Here is an 18,835-nt window from a genome sequence, read left to right as displayed (position 1 = left end):
ACGGCAGTCTAAGGCACTGCATCTCAGGGCTTGGCACGGCAGTCTAAGGCACTGCATCTCAGGGCTTGGCACAGCAGTCTAAGGCACTGCATCTCAGTGCTTGGCACGGCAGTCTAAGGCACTGCATCTCAGGGCTTGGCACAGCAGTCTAAGGCACTGCATCTCAGGGCTTGGCACAGCAGTCGAAGGCACTGCATCTCAGTGCTTGGCACGGCAGTCTAAGGCACTGCATCTCAGGGCTTGGCACAGCAGTCTAAGGCACTGCATCTAAGGGCTTGGCACGGCAGTCGAAGGCACTGCATCTCAGGGCTTGGCACAGCAGTCTAAGGCACTGCATCTCAGTGCTTGGCACAGCAGTCTAAGGCACTGCAGCTCAGGGCTTGGCACAGCAGTCTAAGGCACTGCATCTCAGGGCTTGGCACGGCAGTCTAAGGCACTGCATCTCAGGGCTTGGCACGGCAGTCTAAGGCACTGCATCTCAGGGCTTGGCACAGCAGTCTAAGGCACTGCATCTCGGGGCTTGGCACGGCAGTCTAAGGCACTGCATCTCAGGGCTTGGCACGGCAGTCTAAGGCACTGCATCTCAGGGCTTGGCACGGCAGTCTAAGGCACTGCATCTCAGGGCTTGGCACGGCAGTCTAAGGCACTGCATCTCAGGGCTTGGCACGGCAGTCTAAGGCACTGCATCTCGGGGCTTGGCACAGCAGTCTAAGGCACTGCATCTCAGGGCTTGGCACAGCAGTCTAAGGCACTGCATCTCGGGGCTTGGCACAGCAGTCTAAGGCACTGCATCTCAGGGCTTGGCACAGCAGTCTAAGGCACTGCATCTCAGGGCTTGGCACAGCAGTCTAAGGCACTGCATCTCGGGGCTTGGCACGGCAGTCTAAGGCACTGCATCTCAGGGCTTGGCACAGCAGTCTAAGGCACTGCATCTCAGGGCTTGGCACAGCAGTCTAAGGCACTGCATCTCAGGGCTTGGCACAGCAGTCTAAGGCACTGCATCTCAGGGCTTGGCACGGCAGTCTAAGGCACTGCATCTCAGGGCTTGGCACGGCAGTCTAAGGCACTGCATCTCAGGGCTTGGCACGGCAGTCTAAGGCACTGCATCTCAGGGCTTGGCACAGCAGTCTAAGGCACTGCATCTCAGGGCTTGGCACAGCAGTCTAAGGCACTGCATCTCAGGGCTTGAGGCATCACTGGCAGCGGGGTTTGACCGTTGTTGTAAATAAGAATTTGTTCTTAATAACTGACTGGTTAAATAAATTAAAATATATATATATATTTGATTTGAACACATTCGACCACACCACTTACATTTATCTTGGTCCTCAAATGTTTCTTAAACAGACTACGCACAGCACCGACGCCACATATTCTCAACCGACGCCACACATTCTCAACCGACGCCACACATTCTCAACCGACGCCACACATTCTCAACCGACGCCACACATTCTCAACCGACGCCACACATTCTCAACCGACGCCACACATTCTCAACCGACGCCACACATTCTCAACCGACGCCACACATTCTCAACCGACGCCACACATTCTCAACCGACGCCACATATTCTCAACCGACGCCACACATTCTCAACCGACGCCACACATTCTCAACCAACACTCAACTTCAGGTACAATTATAGAGGTCTGACGGGTGCTTTTATAGGCTCCACATGTTCCTGCATACAAAACAATCAATATCAAGGGTCAGTTTGACATTATGTTACAGTATAAAGCTTATTTACAAGTGTGATAAATAGCGCTACATTCTCATCCAGACAATGAAATAGGTTAGAATTTAGATTCAATTTAAAATATTTCATCCATAATGACTGTGTAGCCTCGAACCAGTTCATAAATATTAAATGATGGGAGCGTGCAAAGGGGTGCGGTCTTTCCTGTATTCGGGAACGGAACCGGAAGTTCCGCCATCTCCTTGTACCATTCGAGCTACAACAGGGTCAGTATAGACTTAATTTAGATGTTAAGTATGGTAAATTGTCAACAGTTATTAAATGTTATAAGTAATATTGACAGAGTGAACGTTCCATAACCATCAGTTTTATGTTAAGGATGGTGGTGTCACTCGATCAGATCATAAATACCACTCCTATTCTGTTGCCACTTGAACTGCTAGCAACAGGGTTCAACGTTATCTCATCTGTTTTATGCCGTTGGCTACTTCAGCTACCTAGCTAGGTAAATAGCAATGATTCATTCAGTGTCGTGACAGGAATACCTATATTTAGTTAGTCGGGTTTTTCTCTCACGCTTTCCCCTTAACCCCCAACACAATTGTAAAACGTTAAAATTGATCGCTACTGAGAAAGCCAAGGAGAAGGGGAGTTAACGGTAAGTAAAGCTAACGTTTTCCAGCTGATAGCTGGGATGGTGGTACCAGATAGCTAACGTTAGCCAGCCTATAGCTAGCTAACTAATTAGTTAGTGTTCCCTTTTATCTGGTTTGGATGACCTTCTAAGGTTGCCAACCAAGTTCGTTACACTTCCCATTTTGTTCTTTGACAGTAGTAGTGTCAAGCATTTCCTGTTGTAATGTTTGCATTAGTGTTGAATTGCTGTGTAGACTGCTGTGAGAGATGATAACTGGTTAGCATGCTAACTGGGTGGGGGTCTCTGGCTCAGGAGGGTGTGTGACTGTCTGATAGCGACTAGCAAGTGGGAACGAGCGTAGTGGCCACAGTGTCTCTGACATTGTCATGATCGTTACGCTGCCCTTGTTTTTCTGACGTTAGCACAAATATGGGTTGGTAGCGCCATAACTTTAAGCTTGCTAGCTAATTCAACAGTTTGGTAGTTAGCTTATATTAGACTCAGCCAACTAGCCAAGTTTGTCTGGCTTCAGATAGCTAGTTGCATGTGTATTGCATGTTGGGATTTGATTGCTAATAATGTATCTGCCATTGAATGCACATTGTATGTCTAGTGTCAGTGAAACCAATGAAGTTCTGATACTTATTCCACTGTAAGCTGTCCTGAATATTTAAATGGCGTTAGATAAGCTCCTTATCAACAGTAGAACTTGACAGTACAATGACATAGCTACATACAACACCCGGACGTCTCCTGTCCTGTAGCATGTAGCTATGTTATTGTACCGTCAAGTTCAACTGTTGATAAGGAGCGTAGCTAATGCAGTGCTCCACATTATGATGTGTAGGGTTGAGGTCATTGCAATTTTAAATTCAGCACAGGATATGTCTGTTTCAAGGAAATATCACTTTTTTTTTGTTGTATTTCTCAATTCTTGAATTGGAATTTCAGATCTCTTCCACAATTTACATAGAAGTGGCCTGCACCCTGTTGATGTGTTGAATTGTGAGAGATTTGGGCTAAGCTTGTCCCTTATCTACATTTGTCCCTTATCTACATTCGGTCTTGGTAGATGCCTTGTATGAACTTTGGAACGTTGCTCCAGTAATCTCTAAACTGACTTCAGGAATGGTTATCTCTCTGTGTTATGCAACCTATTAGTACTGTACAACCTGTCGTCTTCCACTCCTTATTAGTCTGCTCGGCCACACTGTTAGGGTCATTCAGCAGCACTGGAACAATTCTGTCAGAGAAGACAGTTAAATCATATAGGAATATGCTGTACCTACATATTAGATGAGTTTGTTAGTCACATACACAGGCTCGCAGATGTAATTGCAGGGCACAGTGAAATTCTTAAGCTCCGTGCTCCAACAGTCCAGGTCAAAAAGAGAAGTGAATGAAACCCACTAAGATTATTCATGCCACAGCATTGTTAAACAGTTCACAGAGTACTAACAGTTCAATGGCGTCAAAATAGTGACACTATTCAAGCCTGCATGCCATGGCCATCTGACAGCATTAAGTGTGTCAGATAGTGAAAGTGAATCAATATAAAGTAGGGGCCTGGGAGTTTTTCATAGATGTCAACCATGCCTGTCCTGGAACTGTATGTGTGGACAAGAACATCAAGTCTGCTGCACCCCTGCCCAAAACACTGTGCATAATTCCAATTAAACCCTGCCTGGCTTATGTTGTGTTTGTAACAGGTGTGTGTGTGTGTGTGCTGCCTTTCTCTCTCTGTTGACATAAAGGAGCACTATGTCCACTAAAATTGATTGCTGGTTTCATTTCTCTTTCACACAATGTTTGCCTATTCATCTTGTCTCTCTGATATCTCTCTCTGATGTCTCTCTCTCTGATGTCTCTCTCTGATGTCTCTCTCGAGCTCTCTCTCCCTCTCTCTGATGTCTCTCTCGAGCTCTCTCTCCCTCTCTCTGATGTCTCTCTCTCTCGAGCTCTCTCTCCCTCTCTCTGATGTCTCTCTCTCTCGAGCTCTCTCTCCCTCTCTCTGATGTCTCTCTCTCTCTCTCTGTCTCTCTCCCTCTCTCTCTGATGTCTCTCTCTCTCTCTGATGTCCTCTCTCCCTCTCTCTCTGTCTCTCTCTGTCTCTCTCCCTCTCTCTCTGATGTCTCTCTCCCTCTCTCTCTGTCTCTCTCCCTCTCTCTCTGTCTCTCTCCCTCTCTCTCTGTCTCTCTCCCTCTCTCTCTGTCTCTCTCCCTCTCTCTCTCTGTCTCTCTCCCTCTCTCTCTGTCTCTCTCCCTCTCTCTCTGTCTCTCTCCCTCTCTCTCTGTCTCTCTCCCTCTCTCTCTGTCTCTCTCCCTCTCTCTCGATCCCTCTCTCTGTCTCTCTCGATCCCTCTCTCTGATCTCTCTCTCTCACTCTCTGTGTGTCTCTCTTGATGTGTGTCTCTCTCCCTGTCTCTCGATGTCTCTCTCCCTCCCTCTTGATGTGTCTCTCGCTTGATGTCTCTCTCTCTTGATGTCTCTCTCTCTTGATGTCTCTCTCTCTTGATGTCTCTCTCTCTTGATGTCTCTCTCTCTTGATGTCTCTCTCTCTTGATGTCTCTCTCTCTTGATGTCTCTCTCTCTTGATGTCTCTCTCTCTTGATGTCTCTCTCTCTCGATGTCTCTCGATGTCTCTCGATGTCTCTCGATGTCGATGTCTCTCGATGTCTCTCTCTCTCTCGATGTCTCTCTCTCTCGATGTCTCTCTCTCTCTCGATGTCTCTCTCTCTCTCGATGTCTCTCTCTCGATGTCTCTCTCTCTTGATGTCTCTTTCTCTGTTGCTGCTTTTCTTTTTGTCTACTTGTTTCTTCTCCTCAGAGTTTGGCTCCTCTCCTCTCTCTGTGTATTAACTCACTGTACACTTTGCCCTGGCTGCTATTTGTTTTGTGTTGTATTGTATTAACTGTTTTACAAGCCCTCTCTTTCTCTGTGTGGGGCAGATTTTCCGTGGAAACCGACAGCCAGACGGTTGCCATGTCGACCTCATCGCTACGGCGACAAGTGAAGAACATTGTCCACAACTTCTCGGAGGCAGAGATCAAGGTTCGCTCGTCCTCTTCCCTATTTTCTCTCTTCCTCTCCGACCACTTTTCTCCTCGCACCTCAATTTTTTTATTCTTCTGTTACCCATTGTCCTCTTCCTCCCTTCCTCACCACTTCGTTCAAGGCCATCTCACCTCAGTCTTCCCCGCCTCTGCTTCCTCCCTTCCTCACCACATCGTTCAAGGCCATCTCACCTCAGTCTTCCCCGCCTCTGCTTCCTCCCTCTCCAACTCTTTCTTCCTCTCCTCCCTTATTTCTGTCTTAACTACTCTTAACTATTGGTACTTACCAAAGAATACATTCCACTGTGTACTCCCTGTATCTCCACCTCTCCCTATCTGGGTTAATGTAGTCATGTTATCCATTCATCATGATGGTTCTGTCCAGCCTGTTTATCATCACATCATCTCCACACCCCAGAGAGTAGAAGAGATGATCAGTTAAGGTGACCTACGATCACGGCTGTGGACTTATCAGGGGGTTCATTTGATTAAAGTACTTTGCATAATTGTTTTGTCTGTTTTTACATGTTTAGTCGGGAGCTTTGTATCGTAATATATTTTGTTGGCTTGAGCTTGCCAAGGGAATGAAGTCTGTTGTCTTGATATAAACTACCAGTTGATTAATCAATTCATTGATCAATAAATCACACCTTAGATTGTTCAATGTTGAGTGCTTTTGGGGTGTCAGGTAGCCTAGTGGTTAGAGCGTTGGGCAAGTAACCGAAAGGTTGCTCGATCGAATTACCGAGCTGACAAGGTACAAATCTGTCCTTCTACCCCTGAACAGTTAACCCACTGTTCCCCTGTAGGCCGTCATTGTAAATAAGAATTTGTTCTTAACTGACTTGCCTAGTTAAAAAAAAAAAACGTCCCTGGTCTCTCCCCCCCCCCCCCCTCCTGTCCCTGGTCTCTCTCTTCCCCCCCCCCCCCCCCCCTGTCCCTGGTCTCTCTCTTTCCCCCCCCCCCCCCGTCCCTGGTCTCTCTCTTCCCTCTCCCCCCCCCCCCCCCTGTCCCTGGTCTCTCTCTTCCCTCTCCCCCCCCCCCCCTGTCCCTGGTCTCTCTCTTCCCTCTCCCCCCCCCCCTGTCCCTCTCTCTTCCCTCTCCCCCCCCCTGTCCCTGGTCTCTCTCTTCCCTCTCCCCCCCCCCCCCCCCCCCCCCCGTCCCTGGTCTCTCTCTTCCCCCTCCCCCCCCCCCCTGTCCCTGGTCTCTCTCTTCCCTCTTCCCTCTCCCCCCCCCCCTGTCCCTGGTCTCTCTCTGTCCCCGTCCCTGGTATCTCTTCTCTCCCCCCCCCCCCCCCCGGTCCCTGGTCTCTCTCTGTCCCCCCCCCCCCCCCCCCCCCGTCCCTGGTATCTCTTCTCTCCCCCTTGTCTCCAGGTGCGGGAAGCGACGTCCAATGACCCATGGGGCCCCAGCAGCTCTCTAATGTCAGAGATTGCAGACCTGACCTACAATGTAGTGGCCTTCTCTGAGATCATGAGCATGGTGTGGAAACGACTCAACGACCACGGCAAGAACTGGAGACACGTCTACAAGGTGAGTGAGTGAGAGAGATCTGTTCAAGATTGAGCAAACAATGGGTGACGTAGTCTGTCTGTCTTGTTTGTCTGCTCACTGTTGTATGTGTGGACATAGGAATTAGAATACTAGAATGGACATGACCAAAGATTTGTATAACTAAACCAAGATAGAGCACAGCCTGTCATTTCAAATGGGAACAAATGAGTCATAGTGGGCAGAACAAGCAAGGAGGTCTGCAGAGCCAAGCACGATCTAGCGAGATCGTATTGGCGTGTTCTAGCATGCATTTGCATATTTTCTAGCATGAGGTAACATTTTAGTTTTGGGAAGAGAACTGTATTCAGATAAATAGTTTTATCGATGAAAAAATGTGCAGAATGTCTGCCAAAATCCATCTCGTTCCATCCACTGCCGGCCACAGGGCTTCCTCTCACTACCATATTTGGTAGTGAGTGGAAATGCCAAACAGATGCTTCATATTTATACATCCGGTGAAATATCTGTCTCATTGTTCTATCTGTGACCTAAGGCTTCATATGACAGTATAAAATATCTGTCATTTTGTCCAGTGAATAGGTCAGCCAGTGATAAGATATCGTGCACATTATGCTTGTTAGCTAGCCAGTCAGTTTCAGTGGAATTAATGATTCCATGAATTTTTCAAATGAACTGCCATAGACGCGTTAAAGAGGTCAATGGAACGCAGACTGGGGGATAGAATAAGGATGCCGGATTGGCAAACGTTCAACCAATCTGATCAAACAAAGTGGATATTGTCAAATCTGTCATGGTTGATATATTGTAACATCCCCACAATGTGGTTACTTAAGTCCCATTTGGCTGTTTTCACTGCATTTAGATGTAGTTCCTTTTCAGCTTTAGAAGAAGTTGACTGCTAAATGCTAACTCATATAAACTGGTAGCATAGCTACACTACATGACCAAAAGTATCTGGACACCTGCTTGTCGAACATCCCATTCCAAAATCATGGCCATTAATATCAAATAAAATGTTATTTGTCACATACACATGGTTAGCAGATGTTAATGCGAGTGTAGCGAAATGCTTGTGCTTCTAGTTCCTACAATGCATTGATATCCAACGAGTAATCTAACCTAACAATTTCACAACAACTACCTTCTACACACAAGTGTAAAGTCCACAATCATCTCCCTTGTTTAGTTGACATTGAGTGTAAGGTTATTTACCTGACACCACACTCCGAGGGCCCTCACCTTCTCCCTGTAGGCCGTCTCGTCGTTGTTGGTAATCAAGCCTATCACTGTAGTGTCGTCTGCAAACTTGATGATTGAGTTGGATGAACAGGGAGTACAGGAGAGGGCTGAGAACACACCCTTGTGGGGCCCCAATGTTGAGGATCAGCGGGGTGGAGATGTTGTTACCTACCTTCATGCCTGGGGGTGGCCCGTCAGGAAGTCCAGGACCCAGTTGCACAGGGCGGGGTCGATACCCAGGGTCTTGAGCTTGAGGACGAGTTTGGAGGGTACTATGGTGTTAAATGCTGAGCTGTAGTCGATGAACAGCATTCTCACATAGGTATTCCTCTTGTCCAGATGGGTTCAGGCAATTTCGATCTCGAAATGGGACAGGGCCTTCCCAAACTGTTGCCACGAAGTTGGAAACACAGAATTGCCTAGAATGTCATTGTATGCTGTAGTGTTAAGATTTCCCTTCACTGGAACTAAGGGGCCTTGCCCGAACCATGAAAACAGCCCTGGATCATTATTCCATCCCCAACAAACTTGACAGTTGGCACTATGCATTGGGGCAGGTAGCGTTCTCATGGCATCTTCCCAAACCCAGATTCGTCTGTCGGACTGTCAGATGGTGAAGCATGATTCATCACTCCAGAGAACATGTTTCCACTGCCCCAGAGTCCAATGGCGGTGAGCTTTACACCACTCCAACCGATGCTTGGCATTGCACATGGTGATCTTAGGCTTGTGTGCGTCTGCTCTGCCTTGAAAATCCATTTCATCAAGCTCCCGACAAACAGTTATTGTGCAGACGATGCTTCCAGAGGCATTTTGGAACTCTGTAGTGAGTGTTGCAACTGTGGACAGACTTGTTTTTTTTTTTGTTCACACTACACGCTTCAGCACTCGGGGGGTCCCGTTCTGTATGCTTGTGTGGCCTACCACTTCATGGCTGAGCCGTTGTTGCCCCTAGACGTTTCCACTTCACAATAACAGCACTTCGAGTTGGCCGGGGCAGCTCTAGCAGATCCTCCACCAAATTTCACAGTGGGTGCGAGACCTGGAGAGGCCTACAAGCCACAGTGTCTCGCACCCACTGTGAAATTTGATGCAGGATCAGTGACGATCTGGGGTGCTTCAGCAAGGCTGGAATCGGGCAGATTTGTCTTTGTGAAGGACGGATGAATCAAGCCACTTACAAGGTTGTCCTGGAAGTAAACTTGCTTCTTTCTGCTCTGACAATGTTCCCCAACTCTGAGGATTGGTTTTTCCAGCAGGACAATGCTCCATGCCACACAGCCAGGTCAATCAAGGTGTAGATGGAGGACCACCAGATCAAGACCCTGTCATGGCCAGCCCAATCTCCAGACCTGAACCCCATTGAAAACCTCTGGAATGTGATCAAGAGGAAGATGGATGGCCACAAGCCATCAAACAAAGATGAGCTGCTTGAATTTTTGCGCCAGGAGTGGCATAATGTCACCCAACATCAATGTGAAAGTCTGGTGGCTAGCATGCCAAGACTCATGAAAGCTGTGATTGAAAATCAGGGTTATTCCTATAAATATTGATTTCTGAACTCTTCCTAAGTTAAAACATTAGTATTGTGTTGTTTAAAAATGAATATGAACTTGTTTTCTTTGCATTACTCGAGGTCTGACAACACTGCATCTTTTGTTATTTTGACCAGTTGTCATTTTCTGCAAATAAATGCTCTAAATTACAATATTTTTATTTGGAATTTGGGAGAAATGTTGTCAGTAGTTTATTGAATAAAACAAAAATTTCCATTTTACCCAAACACATACCTAGAAATAGTAAAACCAGAGAAACTGATAATTTTGCAGTGGTCTCCTAATTTTTTTTCTAGATATATACAGTGGGGCAAAAAAGTATTTAGTCAGCCACCAAATGTGCAAGTTCTCCCACTTAAAAAGATGAGAGGCCTGTAATTTTCATCATAGGTACACTTCAATTATGATAGACAAAATTAGAAAAGAAATCACATTGTAGGATTTCTTTATGAATTTATTTGCAAATTATGGTGGAAAATAAGTATTTGGTCACCTGCAAACAAACAAGATTTTTGGCTCTCACAGACCTTCTTCTTTAAGAGGCTCCTCTGTCCTCCACTCGTTACCTGTATTAATGGCCCCTGTTTGAACTTGTTATCAGTATAAAAGACACCTGTCCACAACCTCAAACAGTCACACTCCAAACTCCACTATGGAAAAGACCAAAGAGCTGTCAAAGGACACCAGAAACAAAATTGTAGACCTGCACCAGGCTGGGAAGACTGAATCTGCAATAGGTAAGCAGCTTGGTTTGAAGAAATCAACTGTGGGAGCAATTATTAGGAAATGGAAGACATACAAGACCACTGATAATCTCCCTCGATCTGGGGCTCCACGCAAGATCTCAACCCGTGGGGTCAAAATGATCACAAGAACGGTGAGCAAAAATCCCTGAACCACACGGGGGGACCTAGTGAATGACCTGCAGAGATCTGGGACCAAAGTAACAAAGCCTACCATCAGTAACACACTATGCTGCCAGGGACTCAAATCCTGCAGTGCCAGATGTGTCCCCCTGCTTAAGCCAGTACATGTCCAGGCCCGTCGGAAGTTTGCTAGAGAGCATTTGGATGATCCAGAAGAAGATTGGGAGAATGTCATATGGTCAGATGAAACCAAAATATAACTTTTTGGTAAAAACTCAACTCGTTGTGTTTGGAGGACAAAGAATGCTGACTTGCATCCAAAGAACACCATACCTACTGTGAAGCATGGGGGTGGAAACATGTTTTTGGGCTGTTTTTCTGCAAAGGGACCAGGACGACTGATCCGTGTAAAGGAAAGAATGAATGGGGCCATGTATCGTGAGATTTTGAGTGAAAACCTCCTTCCATCAGCAAGGGCATTAAATATAAAACGTGGCTGGGTCTTTCAGCATGACAATGATCCCAAAAACACTGCCCGGGCAACGAAGGAATGGCTTCGTAAGAAGCATTTCAAGGTCCTGGAGTGGCCTAGCCAGTCTCCAGATCTCAACCCCATAGAAAATCTTTGGAGGGAGTTGAAAGTCAGTGTTTCCCAGCAACAGCCCCAAAACATCACTGCTCTAGAGCAGATCTGCATGGAGGAATGGGCCAAAATACCAGCAACAATGTGTGAAAACCTTGTGAAGACTTACAGAAAACGTTTGACCTCTGTTATTGCCAACAAAGGGTATTTAACAAAGTATTGAGAAACCTTTGCTATTGACCAAATACTTATTTTCCACCATAATTTGCAAATAAATTCATAAAAAATCCTACAATGTGATTTTTTTCTCATTTTGTCTGTCATAGTTGAAGTGTACCTATGATGAAAATTACAGGCCTCTCATCTTTTTAAGTGGGAGAACTTGCACAATTGGTGGCTGACTAAATACTTTTTTGCCCCACTGTAGGTGTATAGAGGCCCATTATCAGCAACCATCACTCCTGTGTTCCAATGGCATGTTGTGTTAGCTAATCCAAGTTTATCATTTTAAAAGGCTAATTGATCATTAGAAAACCCTTTTGCAATTATGTTAGCACAGCTGAAAACTGTTGTTTCTAATTATAGAAGCAATAAAACTGGCCTTCTTTAGACTAGTTGAGTATCTGGAGCATCAGCATTTGTGGGTTCGATTACAGGCTCAAAATGGCCAGAAACAAAGACGTTTCTTCTGAAACTCGTCAGTCTATTCTTGTTCTGAGAAAACAAGGCTATTTCATTTGAGAAATTGCCAAGAAACTGAAGATCTCGTACAACGCTGTGTACTACTCCCTTCACAGAACAGCGCAAACTGTCTTGGTGATGGTGACATGAACCTGTATTGGGGTTAGTATCCATACAAGCATTATACGCTGATTTTTACCTCAGCATAGTGTGAAATGCACATAAACAATAGCCTAAATGTAGGCTAATTCTGCTGTGGGGAAATGAGGAGATTCTGGATATTCCTTCACTGCCCTTTCCTGTACTCTTCCTTGGCAATTCCCTTGTTTAGGTCGAGTTCGATTGACCTCTTTACCACATCTATGGCTGCCATTCTCGTCCTGTTCTGGAACTTTGAGGGTTTATGACATAGTATCTCCAGTAATTTAATAGGATCTCTGTGGTTTCTACTGTACTGTGTGTTCTCCAGGCTATGACTCTCATGGAGTACCTCATAAAGACGGGTTCAGAGCGCGTGGCTCAGCAGTGCAGAGAGAACATCTACGCTGTCCAGACTCTCAAGGACTTCCAGTTCATCGACAGAGACGGCAAGGACCAGGTACGACGCGCGTGCATGCGCACACACACGCACACTGTACACACATTCCCAAACACACACTGGTACGGGATCACTACTCGCCTCTCATTGAAGGACTTTACAGTGTTTTCACTGTCACCTCTTATACAAACACAGAGTGAAAGCCAACAGTAACATGTTTATGGGCTGGTAATGGCAATATAGCAGGTCACAGGGAAACACTGATGGAAATGGAACGACTGAAACAGGAATGTAGCACTTAGTTTGCAAGCAAATAACTGACATTTATCAACTATTCAGTGACACAGCTGTGTAGTTAGGAAGGTTATGCACTGAGTTGTATGTACTCATGTGCATTCAACTGCGTGTGTGTCAGGGGGTGAATGTGCGGGAGAAGGCCAAACAGCTGGTAACACTGCTGAAGGACGAGGAGAGACTACGAGAGGAGAGGATCCATGCCCTCAAGACCAAAGAGAAGATGGCACAGACCACCAGTGGTGAGAGACAACTACATTACCCAGCCTGCACCAGCCACCAGGGGATCTGAAACAGATTGAGGAGAAAAGCAAACCATAGACAGAAATGTAGTTTTAAATTGTCTGCTGTGATGCAGAGCTTCCCTGATCCTGGAGAGATGCATGTGGTGTTTGCAGGCTTTTGTTCCTGCCAAGCTCTAACTATGCCCAGATGCAAACTATAACATTTTCTTTCCCATCCTTTCCCTGTTCTCCATTCCCCTCATCCTGTCCCCCAGCCTCTTCGGCCCCCTCAGCTCCAGGTCTGGGGGGTGGAGCGCTGTCTCAGGGCTCTCACTCTGGAGGGGCGGACCCAGAGCAAGCGTGGCCACAGAGCTCCGGTGAGGAGGACCTGCAGCTGCAGCTGGCCCTGGCCATGAGCAAGGAGGAGGCGGAACAGGTATACAGTACAGCCAGCCTGGAGCTGGTGGAGGGTAGGCAGAGCCCCCGCTGGCCAACCACACTGTTAACCTGCGGTCCAATGGCTTGATAAACGGGCTGATTTGTATAGAATATATGCACTGTACACCCTACAACCACTATACATAGAACACATGTATATGGTGACACTTAACTATAGTCCATAACAGAAGTATCCGGGCATAGCAAGGTTAACCCAGGACAATGTGTGTTTCCATTCACTCACCTTTACCCTCTGACCCCTGACCCCCAGACTACTGTGGCCCCTCTGGAGGACGCAGAGCTCCGCTATGCACTCACACTCAGCAAGGAAGTACAAGAACAGGTCAGGGGGCAAAGGTCACCTGACCGGCCGATCATCATCTACCTACCTATCTACCTTTCTGTCTACCCAGCCGGCAGTCACTCCATCGAGTCTTAATCCCAATCAAAATGAATGATATTCATAGGAATGATCTGTTTCATTAATTCCAAACATACACATGTCAATGGGTTAATAATATAAGAAGGAAAGAAGTAGTTTTAAAAAGATCTCCCCTATGATCTAATCAGTGTAAAATGATGCATGGCAAAGACTTCATCATTTGAATGACTCAATTTAACCCTTTCTGAATGAGTGATTACTCCCTTTTTTTCCTTCCGTTGCAAATGACTGTTCTGAACGCATGCTTCAAACTACACACGCTATGACATACTTAAACACACTCAATTAAAGGCATCTTCCAGTGCCCGCACTCTGCAAGTTGGAGGGCAGTATTCAATCAACACCAGTATTCAGAAGTTTAGAGGCTAAGGCAAAACAACACTCTACCTTTAGCATAAAGACAAACTGGGTCAAAACAACCCATGTTCTTTTGTCTCATAAAGTTCTTAAGTATAGATACAACCTCAGTGTAATTCTAGGACCCCGACTTCGTTCTAGAATGTCAACTTCCTTGCAGAAGCACAAGAAGAGGACTGTTTTGTCTGCCCATGAACACTTCTGGATACAGGCAGTGGTTGAATAGAGAGCCCTGGCAGACAGTCCACGTCCACTATGGCTGGGACCCTGACCAGTTTCTTCAGAAGGTGAAAGAAGAGGAAGCTGCCCATAGCGGCTGGTCTAGAATCAGTTTTTGATTTCCTCAAGGAAGGGAGAATGTTTTCCAACTCCCTAAGTTGGGTTGAGGGGAGCTGATCTGAGAGCAGCCACTAAAGGCAGCATCTCTCCTGAAGCTTTGCATCATGGTCAGATAGTGCTTCCTTGGGGGAGTGAAATTAAGTTGCTCCCTAGACACTGATCTAATGTCAGTTTAGCATTTTCTCCCCAAATGGCTTTGGCTACAATTTGGAGTTAGTAAGCTGATCCTAGATCTGTGCCTATGGGCTGGCCTGCCCGAGCGCTTGTCGCAGGTGATGACACCACAGTTGTATGTGATTGGCAGGAGGAGAGGCTGCGCAGGGGGGACGACCTGAGACTGCAGATGGCCATCGAGGAGAGCAGGATGGAGAAGGCCAAGCCAGAGGAGGTGTGTTTGGTGACGTGTGTGTACGCCAGCCATAGGGGAGGAATGGATGGGGGCTACACACACTCTTTAGACAATACCACTCAGTTCCTCTTTCTCTCTCCTGGTGTTACCTGCTGTAGTTGTGTCTCTCACCTGTGCATTCTGTGATTGGAGAGAACTGAAAGCGAAGGTAGTGTAGGCTGACAACAGAAGGGTTTCTGAACCCTTTCAGGTAATTGACTGTAAGCTATGACATCAACAGACCGGTCCCCAGACCACAGGTTGAGAAACAAGAAAGAAACACCCCTCGCTCTCTCCCGTCCCAGTACTAGTTGATCTATCCATTTTTTTTCATCCTCTGCTTTTATCAAGGCAACTGTGTGTGTTGCCTGTGTGTCAACATTTGTTTAGTGTGTATGTTAACTGACTGTATGCTCTGATTTTCATGTTGTGTGTATGAGAGATGGACTACTCTAGCCTTGAGCTCATTGACTCTTGGTGTCTGTTCAACATCAGTGTGTTGTTATAACCTGTGCATTATCCTCTCCCAGAGTGCGTTAATGGAGCTGAGTGCTGTGGACCCCTGGGGGGCTCCTGCTGCTGCCTCTGGGGGCTCTGCCGGCCCCTCACCCCCTCCCACAGTCCCCCTCCCAGCCCCCTCTGCCTCTGGCCCCTGGGGCCTGGCCCCTGCAGACCCTTGGGGAGCCTCGTCGCCTGCCTCACCCCCCAGCGTAGACCCGTGGGCTAGTGGAGGGACGGCTCCCCCAACGATAGCCCCCCCGCCAGACCCCTGGGGAGAAACAGCCTCAAGAGTCAACTCAGTTGACCCCTGGGGACCCTCAGGTTAGTGACCTCTGACCTTTACTCCCCTGGCCTCGTCTACACCTGTTACCCTCATTCCGTCTCCTTGTCCCACAACCCTACCTCAACACACTGGACATCAATACATTTGGTCTATTTTCCCAATACTCTTCAAATGGCCAGCATGTTTAGATCATTTGGAATGTGACCCTCCATATCTCAGTCAGGGGTATCTCTGGTTTCAATAAAAGATCTCTGTCCGTTCTTACCTCCTTTCAAGTAAAAAGATTGTCTGTGTCCAGCTCTTCAATAGCAGTACAGATAAATGAGAGAAAGTGGGGAAAGGAAGCCAAATTGGACTATTGGGATCCAGCCCAGCTCCTTGTTCCCTGTATATTGTATGATGTTGTGCAGGGTTGTATTCCATTCCTGTTCAGTTCAAGAGATGAACAATCCTCATTGAAAATAAATGGCACTTTTGAAATCTTAGATGGGGAATTCCAATTCATCTTTTGAATTGACTGACTTGAAATGGTATTGACCCTGACCCTGGTGTTGTATGTGAGCCAAACCCCTGCCTGTCTCCCTCCCCCATAGCTGTGACCCCCCCCAGTGTCGACCCCTGGGGCCCCTCTGTGCCCCTCTCCACCACCTCCTCTTTTGGGGGGCCAATAGACCCCTGGGCTGGGGACGGGGTTGACCCCATCATCACCTCTGACCCATGGAGCGACTCCGCCAAACACACTAATGGCACAGGTACATCCACACACACACTGACACATAATGGCAAGGCCATGTGGATGAGATGCTCATTGAGCACCCCCCCCCTCCCTCCCCCCATTCACCCACAAACACAGTTGTCTTGCATTCCATCCTCCCTCAGTAATACTGGTATAATGCTGTGGTCTCTAATCTGGTTAGTCACTATAAATACAGTACTCCATGTTCACCTTCACTCTCTGTCTCTCGGTCTGTAGGACACCCAGCACTGCGAGGTCAGTTAACGGGCGATAGTGCGGGTTCTCCGGTGCCCTTTGACCTCACATCTCTGTGCTCTTCACTTCCTGTCCGTAAGACCCCCGAGTCGTTCCTGGGGCCCAACGCATCTCTGGTGGACCTGGACTCACTGGTGTCTTCTAAACCCAAACCTAAACAACCTCCTCCTCCATCAATCTCCTCCTCAACACACAACCCCTTCCTCCAGACTACAGGTACTGATAACACACACATAAGCACATAAATACACACACACATTTACACACACACATTTTTAAGCACTTTGTGTTTGTAATAAATGAAAGTACATTGATTGAAGTATTCTCTCCTCTCCAGCCTCGTCTTCAGCCCCTGGTATGGCAGTCACCCCGGGCAGCACAATCTCCAGCAGGGGGGTTTCCCCGACGCCACCCCCCACCTCCAACCCGTTTGGCGCGGCCGCCCCCATGTCCTCCATCTCCCCACAGCCCTCCACACTGGGTCTCAGCAGCCTCCGCACCAGCCCTGTACCACCCAACCCCATGGCATACCCTGGCATGGGCTTGGGGCCTATGGGTATGGGAGCACCAGGCCTGGGGATGGGTATGATGCAGAGCCCCATGGGAATGTCCCCCTACGGCGGGCTCTCGCCCATTGGTCCTCCTGGGTCCTCTCACTTCATGGGGCCCGGAGGGACCCTGCCCCCACAGCTGAATTTTGGGGGGCCTACGGGGGCAGCTGGAGTGATGGGAGCCGGGGGAGCAGTGGGAGGGGCCGGAGTGACGGGCGCCAGCACCAATCCCTTTCTTCTTTGAGGACTTTTCGGCACTCCCTCTTCAACACCCAATCCAGGCCCTGCCCCACCCCCTGGCTCATCTACTGCCCCCCCCTTCCCCCCCAGAGCGATCCTCCTTCAACACAAACAATTTATGTTTCCAATAAGAAACGTGTGTACATCTCTATATTTAAAGAAAATCTGAATTTGTTATTTTCTTTCAGAAGCATTTCCATGTATTTTTCTCCTAGCTCAGATGAATTTCAACAACAAATATTTTGGTTCCTTTCATTTTAGTGGGATGTAGCGGGAGGGAAATAGATGTTTATTTATTTTTATTTCGTTTAAATGCATTTTGCTTTCTTTCAGTCCACTTTTATTGGGTGGGTGTTTGAGAGTTAGGCTTCATCAGTTATGTCACACTGATATAATATTGTATTATTGCACTGACAGAGATGGGGAGAGAGATGGGACATGGCCACTAACAAACTGAAACACAAACAAATTCCTGTACTTGCCTCTTCCTTTCTTTGTCTGAAAAGAGGAGGTTTTTATTTAAAAAAACTCCTGAACAAGATTTGGACTGAAAAAGCTGGCATTAACATTTCAGCCACAATATAGTCCAATCATTCAATAGCTGTTCTATTTTTTATTTAATGTCATTTATTTCTATTTTTTTCTGCTCCTGGGAATGAATAAACAAAAAAAATTACGCCATTATGCCATTTTAAAACAAATGCTTATTTTGTCTTGTCATGGAAATCAAAAGAGGGCATCTATTGAATTGGTTGAGGAGAGCTGGAATGTGTTTTGTAAATGTGTTGTGTGGAAGAGGGTGTGTGTGTGTGTGTGTGTGAATGTGCCTCTGTCTCCATTCATCCTGCGTCCTCGCTTATTTCAGCAAGATACAAATCTATTATTTTTGTTTTTAAAAATTGTCACTTGTATCAATGCTATGTAATGTTGGGATTTCAAATGAGGTATTATAAGGATCACATTTTTCTGCCAATTTTATTTCACAAATGTTTTTTATTAATCAGAGTCTTTCTCACTCTTTCATACGGGATGTCTCGTCTCCAGGTGTCTCGACATGACTGGACCCTCTCCTTTCTGACCCTCGCTCCTACGGGGGGAGAGCTGCAGATGCTTCTTTTAAAAAGACAATTCAATGAATGAACCAACTTAAACAACAGGGGACTTGATGACATGCTCCATGCTGTTTCTTTTCATTTAGTTTGATGAATTGATTGTTATTTTATATCAACTAAAATATCTCTTTTATTGGGTAAGGTCACATTTTGTGTGGTGTTAACTGTGAACATTCACATTTGAGAAGTAAAAGAAATTTAAGAAATAAAATAAATCCACAAAGGGTACGTTTCTTTACATTACATTTGTCCGGTGTACTGTGTGTGTGATGTTCCAATGCTGTTGGACAGGGAGAAACTGGGACAA

At 46.7% G+C, this 18,835-nt stretch overlaps 1 protein-coding gene across 5 annotated transcripts; it reads left to right on the top strand.

Moving 5' to 3' along the window:
- The first annotated feature begins 1,889 nt into the window (after nt 1-1,889).
- On the top strand, nt 1,890-18,766 carry LOC109879270 (epsin-1-like). 5 transcript variants are annotated; one of them, XM_031785736.1, is made up of 12 exons: nt 1,890-2,358; nt 5,286-5,388; nt 6,765-6,923; nt 12,300-12,428; nt 12,784-12,904; nt 13,162-13,322; nt 13,596-13,667; nt 14,767-14,850; nt 15,381-15,672; nt 16,228-16,386; nt 16,608-16,841; nt 16,963-18,766. In XM_031785736.1, the coding sequence occupies exons 2-12, from the start codon at nt 5,320-5,322 to the stop codon at nt 17,418-17,420; spliced, it is 1,938 nt and encodes a 645-aa protein (XP_031641596.1). In that variant the 5' UTR covers nt 1,890-2,358; nt 5,286-5,319; the 3' UTR covers nt 17,421-18,766. The 5 variants fall into 5 exon arrangements, with proteins under 5 accessions (XP_031641596.1, XP_031641600.1, XP_031641615.1 ...); XM_031785740.1 differs by having other exon boundaries at nt 1,895-1,966; XM_031785745.1 differs by having other exon boundaries at nt 1,974-2,205.
- Nucleotides 18,767-18,835: the final 69 nt, after the last annotated feature.

This window comes from Oncorhynchus kisutch, linkage group LG2 (assembly GCF_002021735.2).
Source record: "Oncorhynchus kisutch isolate 150728-3 linkage group LG2, Okis_V2, whole genome shotgun sequence".
NCBI classification, from domain to species: domain Eukaryota; kingdom Metazoa; phylum Chordata; class Actinopteri; order Salmoniformes; family Salmonidae; genus Oncorhynchus; species Oncorhynchus kisutch.
Note: the sequence above shows the minus strand (reverse complement) of the source record. Positions and strands in the feature narration are given on the sequence as shown.